This window comes from Micromys minutus (assembly GCF_963924665.1).
Source record: "Micromys minutus genome assembly, chromosome: X".
NCBI classification, from domain to species: Eukaryota; Metazoa; Chordata; class Mammalia; order Rodentia; family Muridae; genus Micromys; species Micromys minutus.
The window spans coordinates 96,027,514-96,045,530 of record NC_137970.1 but is presented as its reverse complement, the minus strand read 5'-3'; the positions used below and the strand labels follow the sequence as shown (position 1 = coordinate 96,045,530).

At 35.3% G+C, this 18,017-nt stretch overlaps 1 protein-coding gene across 3 annotated transcripts in view; it reads left to right on the top strand.

The window, feature by feature from the left end:
- Positions 1-18,017, top strand: part of TENM1 (teneurin transmembrane protein 1) — a gene marked incomplete at both ends in the record, with an annotated part of 585,996 nt that overhangs the window by 325,216 nt on the left and 242,763 nt on the right. For all 3 annotated transcript variants that reach the window (XM_080911093.1, XM_080911094.1, XM_080911092.1), the window contains one exon: positions 3,191-3,391. In XM_080911093.1, coding sequence (XP_080767219.1) covers positions 3,191-3,391 — 201 coding nt within the window. The remainder of the gene's footprint in view (positions 1-3,190; positions 3,392-18,017) is intronic.

Genomic DNA, 18,017 nt, shown 5'->3' with positions numbered 1-18,017 from the left:
ACTGTTTCTATGACACCTGAAAAGCAGTAATGCAAAAGTGATATCTGTTAATTTCTAATACTGTTTTATAACTTGATAATTTTCAGCTTGAGTATTTTAGGTGTTAATCATATGTTTTGATTATTACAGACTCCTTTATGCTGCACAATGAAGCATTACATTTAAGAATGTAATAAAAATAATGATATAGACATATTTGGAGACATTTTGTAAATATATTCCTAGGGAATGGTTTTTAATTACCACTATTACTTTTGCCTTATGTTATTTATTTTTTCATACATGCCTCATGATGAAACTTGACCTCCTTCCCTAAAAAAAAAAAATTAGACCTACCACTAATGAGTTTCACAGCAGAGTCTGTATTAAATTCACCTCAAAGGAGTTTTTAGAAAAAATATTTTTGAAATGACTATAGTTTTATCATTTAAACAGACATATTAGAAAAAGTTTACCACTAATCAGAGCATTTTCATGCCACATTCCTCAAATAAGACAGATTTCAGAAATAATATGAAACCATTACCATGGGAGATGGTCTTATCAGAACTGTTGTTCAGGAAAGGGGCTGCTGAAAATGCACTGTAATTGCTTTTTAAAGATTGCTCATTAAGACTATTACACAACATTCTACAGGGTTTAATATCATTCCACTCCATGAACAAGCAGGATTTTAGCTTTCCACCTTCTATTAGTGGCAGTAGAATATGGGTGTAGAGACTGCTTGTACCAGTGAATTCCATCGAGCCTGTAAAGGCACTGGAAATGCTATATCTTAGAAATACTTTTATATGATTATATAATGATCAAACTATTATTATATGTAAGTATAAATGCAGATGCTCTGTAGACCCAGAGTTAACAATGAGTGCAATCTATCATGTACAGTTTGTGATGAAAATCATGTAACCTAATTCATTAGACTCTTCTGATTTAAATTTCATAAGCAGATGAAAAAGGGATCTACCATAAATTACACTTTTTCTTGGTCTCTAAGAAAATATGTAAAACAGCCAAAATAACAAGAAAGAATACTCACCATACTTAATGGCACAGACTTTAATAATACAATATGAAAATATTGTGCCTCTTATATCACACATGAAGAACCTATAAGCTGAAACGGGCTGTTCATAGCTAGTTTACAAACATGATGTTGAAAAATTCCTACTTCTAACTTCTCTTCAATCCTAGAATGTCTGGGCCTGCATTACCTATACTCAAGATCCTTCTAAACAGAACACATAGTTTCATAGTTTGCTCCCAATCAGCAAGGTCCTTACAAATACCCCATTTCTTTCATACCTGTCTTCTCAACCCTGTTGATTTCATTCCTCCAATTTAAGTATTACTTTCATGACATAAACGACTTTATAACAAGAATTTCTAACCCCTGAAGAAAGAAGCTGATAATAATTACCCTTCAGAATGAGCTTTGTTAGAAAATCTCCATTGGAAACCATGGAAAGCCATGCTTGGGACTTGGGTGGAAAAGAATATTGAGAGAACATTACCAGGGATAGCTTGAAGTAGTAAATATGAAACATTGCTATGGGCTGGAGAGATGGTTCAGTGTAAGAGCACTGTCTATTCTTCCAGAGGTTTTGAGTTCAATTCCCAGCAAATATTTAGAGGCTCACAACCATGTATAATGGGATCTGATACCCTCTTCTGGTGTGTCTGAAGAGCACAGCAGTGTGCTCATATACAATAAATAAATAAATAAATAAATAAATAAATAAATAAATAAATAAATAAATCTAAAAACAAAACAAAAAACATAGCTATTGCATACACCATTGAATTAAGCAGAAAGTTCTACACTACATAGTTTAGTTAAGCCTTGCATGTAGATGAAGCATGTAAAAACCAAGTCCTAAGTAATTACTGGGACTTATTTAACAGTGGCAAGAATTGGAGTCACTTTCTCCTCAAGCTTAGCCAAGGTCTGCAAATTCTAACTTTCAACTGTAAAAGGTGTGATCTCATTTCTGGAAAAGGTGGGAAACTAGATATACCAAACATGACTGAAATGAATCAAATGTAGCACCTCTTGAGAAAATAAATTAAATGACATTTTGTTTATTCTTCTTCTTGTACATTGGCATAATCATATAGAGTTTTGTACATTGGCATAATCATATAGAGTTTTTTGAAAAATAGTCTATATCATGGATTTTACCTCTTACTCCAAATCATGAAACAAATTATATATACATTCAGATATTTTATTTGATGATAAATACAATTATTGAACTACTGTTCTAATGACCTTGAAATGTTGGGATAATTATGCTACTAATAACTCCAATTATAATACAACTTTTGTGGTAACAAGCCACACCCAAAGATAAATCACACTTGTCAGTTAATGAAGGTTACATCATCAATGTATTCCCATTGCTTCAAATGTATATCAAAGCGTAATTAACATTAAGATAAAGCATTATATTCTTATGTGTATAGAAAGGCAAAGAATATGGAAGTCAACCTTCCCATGCAACATGGAATAGTCACTGGAAAGCAAAATCCAATTTTCTATGAGGCAAAATTTCTAGATTCATGGAATCAAAGACAAATAGAATAGGCTTATTGTAAGATGACAAAAATATGTCATAGTGTTCTGATAGAAGAAGGAAGCATCAAAAAAGTTTGAAATAAAGTTGCATTGTTGATGCTTCTTAAGAATAAACATGAGACCGTAATAACTTTGTGTAAATTACATTATTATTTCGTAGAACAGTCACCTCACCAAATAACTTGTTACCCAATTTAATCTCCTAGATACACTAAGTAAAAATTTGATTCTAATTTCAGAAAAGATAAAAAATGACTTATCAAAAAAACTCTCAGACATTTTGGAAAAGCTGAGAAATTCCTACTGAGGGTCCATACAGGTCCACCTACTCATTTGTGTGGGGAGTATCACTGACTGTTCAGAATTGCATGCAGCATATGTGTGAATTTCTTCTTCCAAATTTAGGCTGCAACCTTTATCATATCCTACCATATTTTTAAGTGTTAATAATCTTCTGGTTTAAACACAATGATTGCATGAGTAATTTTATTGCCTAATTAAAGCAACATTAATGAGACGACACTAGGAAATCAATGTATCTCAGTTCCATAATCCCATAATCTCTTCTCTCTCTACCTCCCCCAACCTTTTTCTTTTGCTTTTGATATTTAGAGGACTGCTTAGATCCAATGTGTTCCAGTCATGGCATCTGTGTCAAAGGAGAATGTCATTGTTCTACTGGCTGGGGTGGAGTCAACTGTGAAACTCCACTTCCTATATGTCAAGAGCAGTGCTCCGGACATGGAACTTTTCTTCTGGACACTGGAGTTTGCAGCTGTGATCCTAAGTGGACAGGGTCTGACTGTTCTACAGGTAGAGTGGATCTCTCTCTTTCTCTCTCTCTCTCTCTCTCTCTCTCTCTCTCTCTCTCTCTCTCTCTCTCTCTCTCTCTCTCTCCTCTCTCTCTCTCCTTGCCCTCCCTACCTCCCTCTCTACCTCTCTCCCTCCCTTCCTCCCTCTAATCTCAAATCTATCCTTAAGGTACTACATTGTAAAATCTGGAGTGTATAACTTCATTAATCATGATAAGTTTCCATGTATTTCCAAGGTCAGTATTTTACTGCCATTTATTTTTATAGATTCCTAATTATGTTTCTCTGTGATAGATATATGTGGTTCACTTTTTGTTCTCTTTCTTTCTTTTACTGTAGTTGCTACTGTAGTTGCTGCAATAGTCTTCAAATTTCCTACAATCTATACTTGGCAGATTCTTTCAATATCTATTGCCACAAACTTGAATTGTCAACTATGCTTAAAAAGAATGACCAACCCTCTCTATTGCTGGCATTGTAGAGCCACGTGTCATTCTCATCTCAGTTAGCTGGACTTGGCAGACTCTATAAGTTTCCAATTTCCATCCCAGTCTGCCATTGGCTACTCTCTGGGCCCTGTGGCAATCTCTCTACCCCCATGACTAGTTTTATGCCTGGGTCACCTTATCCTGGCTAGCTCTCTGCCTCAAACTCTGTTCATATTCCCAGTAACTGCATCCTGAGGTTATTGTCACAATCTATACTAGCCCAACAAAATCAAAACTCTAAAACATATAATGTTTCTATTAGATTTATATCAATCAATTCTCACTCCATAAAACGTACACATTAATCTCAGAGACAATTGATATTGGTATAAACTGCCCACCTAGATAAGACAAATTGTCCTAAAATAATCCATCTCTTATAAGATATTTATAGCTACCTGTGACTATTTAAAGCCACATAGATATAATCTTCTTCCTTCTTCATCTTGACTTCTCCTCTCTTCCCTTCTATCTCTCCTGCCTTTCGAAAACTCTGTCTCCACCTTACTTTTTCACTGCCCAACCATAGGCTTTGCCTTATCTTATGCCTGCCCTCACCTGTATATCAATCACACAACTATTCATTGAGTAATGCACCATTTAAAAACATAACAACCACAGTATTCTCTAATGTTTAATATATTGCCTCCAATTATTATTATTTCTAAAACATTTTTCTCTTTCTCATTCTTCAACCTAATATCTTCCATACTTCTCTCCTATCTACATATAAGCTCCTTATCAAAAGATCACCAAAAATTATAAAAACTGCTTGCCATCTACTTCTGCTTTGTGAGTGGTTCCCTCCCCTGATTACATAATCTATAAAATATGCTTATCCTAAGCACAATCAATGTCTACATGTTTCCATGTGTTCTGTTTATCATAAAATGTTAATTAACTTTCAACCTAGAAAAATCCAACAACCAAGACCAACTACAAATTTAGGCATTTTTGTTCTCATCCCCCTTCCTCTCCTTCTGTCTTCATGAAGGTCCACTCAAAGGTGCACTAGCTCCTAATCCCCCTCTCCACCCCGGTGCCTCAGCATTCTCCTACATTGGGAAAATTCGCCCTCCCTAAATCAAATTCCTCTTCTCACACTGATGCCAGACACTGCTATCTTTAGCTACATATGCAACTGGAGCAATAGGTCTCTCAATGTGTGCTCAATGATTGGTGTTTTTGTCCATGTGAGTTGTGGAGGGTTGGGTTGGTTGATAACATTGTTCTTCCCATGAGGTTGCAACTACTTTCAGCTCCTTTAGTCCTTTCTTTAGCTCCTTTATTAGGGTCCCCGTGTTCAGTACAATGACTAGCTACAAGTATGCTCAGCTGTATCTGTATGACTCTGGCAGAGCCCCTGAGGAGGCATCTCTATCTGGTTCCTGCCAGTAAGTACTTGGCATCAACAATAGTGCTTGGATTTGGTGGCTGCATATAGGGTGGATCCACAGATGAGGTGGCTTCTGAGTGATCTTTTCTTCAATGTTTGTCATAAAAACTGATTTCTGTGTGAGGTAATGATATGTCAAATAGCCCACCTTGGCCATTACAGGATGTGTGCACATGCCAAAGTATACCATGCATCATCATAGGTATATATATATATATGTGTGTGTGTGTGTGTGTGTGTGTGTATGTATGTATGTATGTATGTATGTATATATATAAATGTTTCTCATTAGTTAAAATCAATTATTAAAAATAAGCCCTATTAAAATGCAGATGATTTGATTCAGAAAGCCTGATTACTATCTTTATTTTCAAGATATTACTAAAAACCTTACATAATCTCATACATCAGCTATAGTATTACTGAATGCTAGTACTCTTATTGCTAAAATGCATAATGGTGGCTTGTTATTGTCTCCTATTCTCAGTGTTGCACATATGTCAATTCACTAAAGTACAATTACTATAAATACTTTAAATCTGAGGAAACGGATGTACACAGAGAGGCTATAACTTATTCAAAGCACCAATATTACCCATTGTCTTAGTCAGAGTTTCTATTCCTGCACAAAACATCATGAACAAAAATAAGTTGGGGTGGAAAGGGTTTATTCAGCTTACACTTCCACATCACTGTTCATCACCAAAGGAAGTCAGGACTAGAACTCTAGGAAGCAGGAGCTGATGCAGAGGCCATGGAGGGATGTCACTTACTGGCTTGCTTCCTCTGGCTTGTTCAGCTTTCTTTCTTATAGAACCCAGGTCTACCAGTTCAGGGATGGCACCACCCACAGTGGGCCCTCCCACCCTTGATCACTAATTGAGAAAATGCCTTACAGCTGGATCTCATGGAGGCATTTCCTCAAGGAAAGATCCTTTCTCTGTGATAACTCCAGCTTGTGTCAAAGTGACACAAAACCAGCCAGTGCAGCCATGCTGAGCCACAACATTGACTTGCATATTCCATACATTTAATAATGTTCATTTAAGTGTCATTTATCTGCTTATTATGTATAGAGAGATATATAACTATATAGATTAGATATAGATGTAGATATAGGTATAGATACAGCTACAGTTATTACAGGACCATGGCCAGGGCCATGCGGAACAAAGTATGAAAGAAAGCAATTCTATTTCTCTCTGAGATGAGAGAAAACTTTGAGCAAAGCTTCACACTTGAAGTTTTGCTAAAATTAAAAATGATGGTGAATGCATATTGGCTGGCCAGAAAGGAAAAGCAGGGCTGAAGGAATAGATTTTTTTTTTTAAGTCACGAAACTAAATGCCACATCTGGGGGCTTGAAATTCATTGGGTTAGTTGTAGCCCAGGAGTGCTAAAGGAGATAAAACTGTCACCAATGACGAGAGCACTGGGCCAGAACATAAAGAATTTTATTGACCCACCATGCTCCAGAATTTGCATTTCTTCATAATGCAGTAGGAGTGCACTGAGTAGTTTGAAAGAAACCACAATGTACATTTAAATTTTACCAGTCTGACAAATACTGAAAATATTGATTCATAAAGGATGACACAGGGAAAGATGCAAGTAGCAGTTGAGTGTGGAGATGGAGAGAGACAGAAGCCTGGTCTAACCAGTCCAGGTCAGTGTGTAGAAGGAGGAAATACCACCAACTGATAGAGGCAGAAGCTCATGGGCAGAAATGTGGGTTTCATGTAGAAGTACCAGATGTAGTGCTTGATTGCATGTGTATGCTGGAGATATTTGCATAAGGCATAAGTAGACATGCCAAGCAAGAGGTTGAGATTCAAGGATGGAATTAGAAAATAATACTTTTTGTTATGCAACTCTATCAACATTCAACATGGATGGGGGTGGTCCATGTATTATTGGGAGAGTCATTTTCATCAGTGGTGTAGCCACTAATAAGATGTTCTTGCTCATGTAAATAACTTTCAAACCCACAAGTAGTCAAGAAATTCTAATTAAACTCAGGCATATACCAAAAGAATATGGCATGGTATGACTTGCATTTGTAGAAAAGACAGGTTCTAGAATAAGAGGGAGACTGATGAGAAAAAGAAATCAGTTTTAAAATTGACTAAAATTCATTATATAAATTTGTGAAACTATCAACGAATAAAAATAAAATGAATATAAATACATCATAAACTGGGAGTGAATTATCTGCATTTTTTTTCAGAAGGCCAAAAGAGAGTGCACGATTGCCTAGGAAGAATATATAAAATGGGGATCAAGTCAGAACTCCATGGAACATCAATATGTCTTTACCATATTAGGGTCCTTAATGTCACCTCAACACTTGATACCTAGAACTGAGGATGTGGATCATTCAATGCCCAGAAGTGCAAAGAATTCAACAAGAAAGGATAAAAATCACTTGTCTGTTGATATACAACTAGCTTACATGCACTCATAATAAAGAGTGATTCTGTATCAAGTATCTGTTCCCTTGGAACTCAATTATCCCATACATGTTCTTCTTGGTGCCTTAAAATTAGATAAACTTCCTCTTAATATATCACTTAGTGGCATGCATTAAAATATTTCAATTTCAAATAAGTTAATATAGTTTCTCTCCACAGTGTTACCTGCTTTACTAGTTACTTTTCTGTTGATGTAATAAACACCGTGAGGCAATTTTAGAAAGGGGTGGTTTTGGTTTCAGGGGAATAAGATTTTGGATGATATCAGAGGTGCACAACATGCTGTATTGTGGCAGCAGGAACATAAAGCTGGGAGCTCAAATACCGTGTCACAAGCAGAAGGCAAAGAGTGAAAACGAAGTGGGTAGGCAAGATTTTACTCTCATAACCTGCTTCCAGTAACATAGTTCCTTCAGCCAAGTTAAACCTCCCAAACTTTCCCAGCCATCTACTGTGAATCAGTGTCCATGTACCCAAAATATGGGGACACATTTGTTACCCCAACTACTATACCTGCATTCCCTAATATGCAATACCATGTATCAGTATTATAGGCTAGGAAGAAACTTACATGAGAGAAAAGGCCTATAACAGAGGGGACTTGAGGAAAGATGGCTGACATTTTGAGGTTGCAGTATGTCATTTTAGAGAGTCGTGGCAGTAGAAATATGAAATAGGTCAGAGGTCAAGGGTAATAGGAATGATGAAATCCAGTTCACTGGCTCCTTTTTATTTAGTTTAGGATCCCTGCCAGTAGTAACACGGTGCCATCCTCCACATTCAGAGTCAGTCTTCCCTGTTCAGGTAAACCTTTCTCTAGAAACAGCATTGTAGACATATCCAGAGGTGTTTCCCTGATAAATCTATATCCAGGCTAGTTGATGACAAAGATTAACCATCAAAAAGGTATTTAAGGAAGATAGTATTTGACTACATCTGCATTTTAGAGAGCTCTTTCTGGAAAATGTTTGAAAAACTAATTTAAAATTATATCCATGTGATTTGAAGGAATTTAAGACATGAAATAGAATAAACATGTGTAATATCTGTTATAAAATAGGATTTGGTAACCACATGCTATAACCTTCTGAGAGTATAGAAGATGAGCATAAAGCCAAAAAAAACAAAAAAAGTCTGGACTGTGTAGTAAGTTCAAATCCAGCTAGTTCCATACTGTGGGACCCTGACTCAAAAATAAGAGGACTTTAAAACTACATGAGTCTAAATTTAGACTGGGATTTTATTAACAGTGATTTGACTATTATGAACATACTACATAAATGGTAGCAATACTCAATGAGATTAGTTTTCACCTATCAAAGGATTTTTATTAACTACATATTCTGTGTTGTTTGCTATGGTCTTGGGATATGTCATCAAGGAAATAAAGATTCCTGCACTGCAGTCTGGAATGGTGAGACAAATGATAAATAATAAATAAATACACAGGAATTTCTTTAGCAAGAGAAAAAGAGAGACATTAAGTAACAGACCCAAGGTCATACTTTTGGTGAGTTGCAAACATATGTGTAGTAATCAGATCTGCTAATAAACATGCTACATGCGGTGTTTTTATTTTCAGCCTCATATCACCGTGCTCCTACCCAAATAAGACAGGAGTTAAACAAAGAGAGAGTGCTCAAATGAATAAATGCTCTTATTGAAAAGCAGATAAAAACATTAAACACCAAGTGTGTGAATGGAATCTTTTTGCCAGAAAACCTGAATCAAAGTCACATTCATTCAGATCAGACCCAGTAACCAAACCTCACTAGAAAAATCTTATTCACACAGGCACAAGAGTGAATAGATATCCTAAATCCTCTGCAGTGAAGGGATCCCTAATAAACCTACCAAATTAAAAATAAGGACAGGAAATAGTTTCCAAATCTCTAGTGTCATGGTAAGAATAGTCCTTCTGTGATTTTTAAGCACTATAAAGGTTGTTCCCAAAGAGCATATTTAACCATGGAGATGATCTCACTGTGCAGACTCTTAATTGAGTGTTCTCAGTACAGGAAGCAATTTAGCATCTGATTCTGATAATGGATCGCGTCATTGATCATCTTCCTCCTTCTAGTACATGAAGCAGCTTAGCTGTTGGCATGTTAACCATGCTGCTGTGATATCAAGGGGGCTGCAGCAAATCATCTGCTGATTATTTTTAGTCTGTTTTCTAACCTACAGTACTGTTTGCAGCCTTAAATTGATATTTGACATAGACTTCTTTAGCCTGATAGTCTCATGACACTTTGCAAAGGTTAACTCATTAGTCTTTAAAATACCTCAAGAGGAATATAATAGAAGCTTGTTATATCATGGGTTAGATTTGGATATACCACAGGTCAAATTGTGCTCTCTTAAAACATAACTCCTTGCTGTAAAATCTCAGTAATACATTTAGCCTTTTGTAAGGGTATTGGCCCTGACCTCTGAGATCAGCATTGTAAAATGTGTCTACTATATTTCTTCGGTAAGATCTGACTTCTCCTGTACACAGTCTCTTAGGGGAGCATAAAAGTAGAATATAGAGTTCTGTATCACTTTTTTAAAAAATGAAATTGATCTGAGCTACTTTGTCATTACTCACAAATAATAGATAGTACAATTCATGGAAGTAAGTATTTATATGAAGAGGGTGGTTCTTGCTCTTGCTCTGCTATAATCACCCTTTTAATAAGTGTGTCTTAGAAGTAGATTAACCAGCTAGAAATACACAGAGTCATAAAGACTAAGGTGATTCTAAACATGCTATTTGTTATACATCAAAAGCATTTGAAGGATTATCATTGTGTGTCTCATCCAAAGAGAGAATTAGATACTAAGGACATCAAAAGACATTGTTTTGAAAATATTTGCTTTTAAGCCATCCTTTGACATTTGCTCCTATTGCCATTAGAAAGACAACAGTGTTGATGTAGTTGTGAATGTAGGTGTCTGCATGTATAAATATATTCACAGAATGGTGACTTTGAGTAATACATTTAATTTACTTGTGCCTCAAATGCATCATGTGTGAAATGGTAGATTAGTCAAAAGACCCCTGAGGTCCTCTCTAATACTGAAATCTATGATTCCTGATCCTGAGTATTCAACTATTGACATTGATTATTAATGGTTTGTGGATATAGTCCATTAACTATCTTAACTCTCAAAATGTTTGTGGTGAGACTATATTAAGTGAAAATAGTTCTCATTATAAGAACAGATTCATACTTTGACATATAGAACATGCTTTTAAACATTTAAATCTGAAAAAGACAATGCACACTCATAGAGATATGTGTATATATGTACATATATATACTTTTCATTATAAAAGTGTTTCACTATGTTTTTAAGTGTTCTCTAATGGATAGTGATATTCATCTACTAATAAAAAAGATAATTAGCAGAGAAAGTCATAAGGGATTCATATAATAATTGTTACTAAGGAAACATTCCTTGATTATGCAAGCAACATATGCTTCAAAACATTGTCACTTTCTTCTTTTATTGAAAATGCCAATGATAAAAAGATTTCATCTGACTATCTCTAGGACAAACAACACATCACTTCCTGCAATTTTTAAGAATTGATTAGACCTTTTAAAGTGAGTCATACACACACAGAATTTTCTTCTAATGTTATAGTTACAACAGGGTCATAGATACTATTTGACAAAGAAGCTTTATTAAAAATGTAATGCACATTTTATGAGGATGACTTATAACCATTCATCATGCTGCTAAAGAGAAAAATCTATTCACATATAAGGTAACTAGGATATAGCTACCTTAATAAAAAGAAATCAGTAAAGTAAGCAGAAGAGAAATTTGGGATTGCAAAGGCTTTTCTCTCTGCAGTTCTAGACAGCCCTTGATTTCTTAGGGATGATTATAATTTCTCACAAAAGGAAAAATGAACGTCATTAATGAGCAGTAGTATTTACATATTCTAATTCTACAGATATTTGGACTTAAAGAAAGACTCAGTTAAGAGCAAAGAGTCACTGCCTGCTGAGTTAACATTAAAAAGAAACAAGGCTTCTGATTAATTCATGCCAGCTTATTTATTTTAATCTGATGCTCATGGTGTAACACCTATGCTGAAATTTATTTTAACTCGATTTTATCTTCTCTAAAACTAAAAAACAGACTTGGGGTGATTGTAATATGTTTAGTTACAATTTTTAAAAACCTGTACATTAAAAATTGTTGCATTAACTAAAGTCAGGTCAGAACTTTAACAATAGATTGTTGAAATAAGTGAAGTTTGTTGGTGACACTAGAAATGCAAATGAAAAGCATCCTTAAAAGCATCCTAAGCCAAATTAAGTGTGTGAAACTGCATTGCAGAAATATCTTTGGGAGGTAGATATGAAATGGAAAAAAATCACACCATTATAATGATTTCCTAGCAACACATCCTACTCAGACTTGGTTTGTCACCCCCAAGCCTTTTTTCTAAAGTGAAAATAGAAATTGAACCCAAATATATTCATCGATTTTTAAATTTTCTCATTTATATAGAAGGTCCTGTAAGTATACCCTAATTTTCTACATAAATGTATAACTGTACATTGAGTATCTAATATTTTCAAAGTACACCTTTTTCTCATTTTGTTCTGAGACAATAGAAAAGCACACCTGTTATGCCATCATTAGCAGGCAGCAATGCAAAAAATACAGTGAAACTTTGACAATTTGACAAGTCTAAAGAGAGGCAAATTTCCAGAGGCCTCTGTAAATCTGAGATGAGTCTACTATTTTAGGACACTATAACTTCAAATTTATTTTGAAACCCAGGGACTCATATTATTAGTGAAGCCGGAAAATCAAGTTAAGTATGAGTGTGAGCACAGATACTCACTGATTTTCTAAAGGGATTTATTTGTTGGGACAGACTTACAGGGACATTAAAAGCAAACAAGCATCATTTGATTTTCACTGCTAGATACATTCTTCTCATTTACTTAATTATTCTGAGTTTTAGACTCTTTTACTATTTGCCATGTGTTTAGTTTCATATTTAACTACATAAAAAAATAGACCTGGAAAAACTATGTACAGAGGTGTGTCTAGTCTTTCATGTAAGATCCTATAAAGAAAGCAGTCACGTGGCACCCACCTTCATAGTTCACCCTGGAGTCTGTGTGGTCTTCTGACAGAGGGGTTAGAAAAGTCCAATTCCAAGACAGCTAAGAGAGACAGAAAGTAAGACTCAACTGGACAAAATCAACAAGGTGAACTCCGAGGTACAGCAGAATGCATTATCCCAGTCCTACACATGAAGATCAGTTGATTAGAGATGAAAATGTGTGTCCCAGGCATCCTAGTCTGCTTTCTATTGCTGTGATAAATACCATGACCAAAGCTACATACAGAAGAAATGCTTGTGAGTCTCTGTCATATTTTACTATGAAGGGAAGATAGGGTAGGACAGGAGCTCAAGGCAGGAATCTATTGACAAGAACTAATGTGAAGGTCATAGTGGGTTTCTGTTTATTAGTTTGTTTCATGACTCACTCATCCTACATTTTTATACAAACCAGGACTATCTACCCAGGAATGGCATCATTCCATGTTGGCTGGTCCCTCTTATACCATTCAATAATTAAGAAAATGTCTCCATACACCCACCTATAAGCCAGTGTGATGAACAATATTTCAATTCACAATTCCTCTTTTTGTATGACTTCAGATTGAATCAAGTTAACAAAATTAACCAATATATTATGTATGCTCACACTACAAGCTAAAATCATTCCTATAACTAAAGTATCCTTCATTTGCAATATCATTTTCTTCCCTTCATCATATGACCCCATTCATGTTATTCAAATGAAGATTACAGACTATACTTTGATTACATCAAATATCTATAAGATGGCTCCAGAGATCTGACTCATTGGAGAAAATGACAAGAGGGTTTGAAAATACCTATCTATATATACAAATAACAAAATTAGAACTGAAAGATTATATTTATATATTTGTGAATAGCTATTATATATAGGTAGATGATATATTACATGCTTAGACAATAACCACAAGGAAGAGAGAACTAACTAGAAATGATATGGGCTTTTTAAACCACAAAGTTCACTCCCAGTGACACACCATGTCCAAGGCCACATCTTTCCAAACATTTTAACTAACAAGAGACAAAGCATCTAAAGTTATGAACTTATAGGGGCCATTATAACTAAAACCCTCAAATTCTACCCCTATTCTCTGTTGGATTTTACCCATATCATAATGTAAAATACATTTATTGCAACTTCAAAGGTTACCATATTGTTCTACTATTTCAACACAGTTTCAAAATCTGGACTCACTGCTGAGACTCAAGGCAATCTCTTAATTTCAAACCCTATAAAATCAAAAATCACATACTTCTAATATATAATGGCACAGAGTGTACATAACCATTACAAAATAAAGTGAAAATGACATAGTGAAAAAATACAGGATCAAAACAAGACCCAAGCCCAGCAGGGAAAATACTAAATCTGTCTCGGATATCAAAGTACGTATGTGACTCTTTCATCCATGCTCTGCTGATACCAAGAGACTTCTCTCTCTTGGACTGGTTTTGCTTCCTGGTGGATGTACTACAACTCTGGTGCCTCCAACATTTTGCAGTCTCCATAACAACCCAAGCTTCAGTTTCTCAATTTCACACAACAGCTTCTCCAGACATTATGTGAAGTCCCTACCAGTCAGCAGCTGGGACTCTTGACTTTAAAGATAGAACCATGTAGCTCTGATGCCTATTCCTCAGACTGCTTGGGATAAAACCTGATCCCCTCCTTGAATCACAGTTTGGTTTGTTGTTGCTCTTTAGAAACAGATAACTCCTTTTTTATTACTTTTATTTTTTTATAGGTCAGTCATTAACCCCTTCCAGGTCTACCCTCTCACATTTCCTGGTCCCCTTCTCCTCCCACCCCCTTTGTCTCCAAGAGGATGTCCCCCCACCTCTGTCAGGCCTCCCCACTCCCTGGGGCCTCAAGTTTTTCAAGGGTTAGGAATTTCTTCTTTCACTGAGGCTGTATCAGGCAGTTTTCTGCTGTGTGTGTGTGTGTGTGTGTGTGTGTGTGTTGGAGGGCATGGGACCAGCCTCTGTATTCTGTCTGGTTGGTGGCTCAGTGTCTGAGAGACCTCAAGGGTTCTTGAGATGGACCTTCATTTTCCACATTGTTCTAAGAAACACTGTCTTCCAAGCTTCTACCAGGAAGGCCCATTCTTTAATGGATGGCCAATACCTCTGATGGCATTCGACCACTTTACTAGTACAAAATACTTAAATTTTCCATATATCTCCAAAAGCAGCATGGTCAGGCCTATCACATCAAAACCTCACTTCTGGTACCAACTTCTGTCATAGTTAATTCCCTACTGTTTTGAATGAACTTCATAATGAAGGAACCTTATAAAATAAACCATTTAATTAGGGTTCAATGTGTCAAAGTACTAGGTCCATAGCCATCATTCCAGGAAGCATGGTAGCAGACAGCAAGGTTTGACATTGGAATAGTAGCTAAGAGCTTACATGGTTAGACAAGAAAGATAAGGAACACAAAGCTAACTGGAAATAGCATGGGCTTTTTAAACCTCAACCATCCCTAGTGACACAACTTCTATAACAAGGTCATATTTCCTAAACAATCTCAATATCTGGAGACCAAGAATTTAAATATATAAATATATGGGGTCCATCCTCATTCAGAACACATAGTGTGATTGATTTTTCTTTTTCAAGATTTGAGAACTTTATATATGCACAGAATCAAATATGATTATACCCACATCTATTTACCTACAAACTATCTTGAGTCCCCATTGAAACATTTTACCTCTCAAATTCTCATCTTGTATTTTGTTTGTTTATTGGTTGGGTTTTGTTTGTTTGTTTTGTAATACCCTACAAAGTTCAATTACTACTACCAATATGTGCATAGGTGTGGATCTATCTACTATAGCATAGTAATTCTACCAAGGTTTGCCTCAAAAGAGTGATTCTCCCTTCTCTAGATGTTATCACCATCCAATGGCTCCTTAGTTATGGATGGAAGCTTATAATCTTCTCCCTTACCCATGCTTGAAAATTGATTGTCTTCACCTTGTTCAGGTCTTCTATATATAACCATGACAGCGATTACTCAATGAATGTAATAACCATGTCAAGTCCAAAGGCTAGCATTTCACAACACTCCTCTCCATCCTTTGGCCTTTCTACTTCCTCTAGTGTGAGATAGTCTGAGACTTGGAGAGGGTGACATGTAATATATTTGATTTAGGACTCAGCATTCAACAGTCACTTGTTGTCTGCTCTTTAACCAATTATGAATCATATTTTTATTGACTTCTTTGCAGTTTTTTTTAAAAAAAAAGCTTCTTTTACTAATGTCAAGGGCATCAGATTTCTATAGATATAAACATAAATATTTAGAAGACAGCAAAAACATAACTATTTTGAAAAATAGTAATACTGTCCTTTACCCTTAAGATGTATACCTCCCCATCTATGGGATTCCAATCTTCTTAATAGTATAGAAATTATTTCTCTCCTGTGTAGCAAGCATCAAAAACAATCAGAAAATAGTTGGATACCCAATAACAATTGTGCCATTGCTGTACCAGTGTATATATCTTGCCTGGAGAGTGGTTATTGTAGCAAACAAAGTTCAATGTTGATTTGATTTCTTTTCTGCCCCACAACTGTCACAGCATCTTGGAGGATTATGAAATATAACTGTAGGGGCAACTTTCTTAGGCAGTTTGAGATAGAATATGGTGTTTCAGCAGTAGGGTAGTCTGAAAGATAGATAGGTAGATGGATGGATGGATAGACAGATAGATAATAGATAGATAAAAATAGAGATAATGATACATATATATATATATATATATATGTATATATATATATATATGGTATGTGCAGTTTATATGTATGTATTATAGCTGAAGAATTTTTTCCATTTCACATGTAGATACTTGATATTGCACAAACTCAAGAGTTTAGATAAAAATATTGTCTATACTCTAGATAGTTATTGAACTTTAGGTGAATCAGTTCAGTAGAGGACCACACGTTTCTTAACAGAGCAAGACTTACCAAAATGACTTGGGTGTATTATCACTATGAATCTCAATTTGAAAATCTAAAAGCTGTCTTTTTAGACTAAATTCAGAATTTAGTTCAGTTTCAGTAATTAGCACTTTACACTCCAAGTATTTTTTTAAAAAAGAACTTATAAGTTTCACTTAAATCAAGAAATTATTCTACTAATATGTAAGTAAACATATTAGAGCTCAGCAAACCTTAAAAAGCTCATTCCATGCTAGCAAAGTGGTTCTGATAGTGTGCATAAAAAAGAATTCTCAGAAGTATTGTTTAAAAGATAGTTTTGAAATCATAGTCAAAATCAGTGAGGTTAAGAGTGAAGTCAAGAGTCGACAGCTTCAACAATCAAAGCAATCCTCCCACACGTCTCTGTTAGATTCATTCAGTTTTTAATTGAATTTTCCATGTCAGGCAATGAAAGTTTCAACACTGTAAATACGATTGCCTACTAACATTCTTTTTTTGTTCCTTTATAATCATTATTTGATAGACTTATTAGTGTAAGCACTGGAGAGATTATACACATTGCTTAAAAACGTTTGTTAGTTTACAGAGAAGGACACTGTCCATAGTTAATATGAGAACCAAGATTTAAATATTGTATCTAAATATCATTCATGGAGCTTGTTTTAATTTGCTAGATAATGTTTCATTTTCATTTTCAACACTTTCACTGAATCTCCAGGAAGCTGACAGAGAACACACCCAGGGAAGTATCCCCCAAACTTTCTTTTTCTTAGCCAACAGAGTGTTATGAAAATTGTCTCGGTTTCAAGCACAAAAGTATTCAGAGAGAAATAAAGTCAAATCTTGGTCTTTTTCTCAACTATTATGTGACCTTGAAGAGCTTTCTTAGCTTTCTGAGCCTCTTCGGTAAACTCCAGAATGGGGAAATAATTCCCAGTTCCAGGGTAGTTGTAAGGGTTAAACGACATTATATAAAAGCATCTGCCAGCATAGTGCCTCTCACATAGAAGATACTAAATTATGATAATAAATGGTTGCTATTATTGTCATTATATTTCAATTCTCATTGTAAAGACATATTTCAGAGACAAATCTTTTATATGAAGGAGATAAATTAGTAGCTGTCTCAAAGAAATTCATTTTCAGACACTGTGAGGCTGAATTAATTTAAAGGAATATGAAAATTTTTTTCT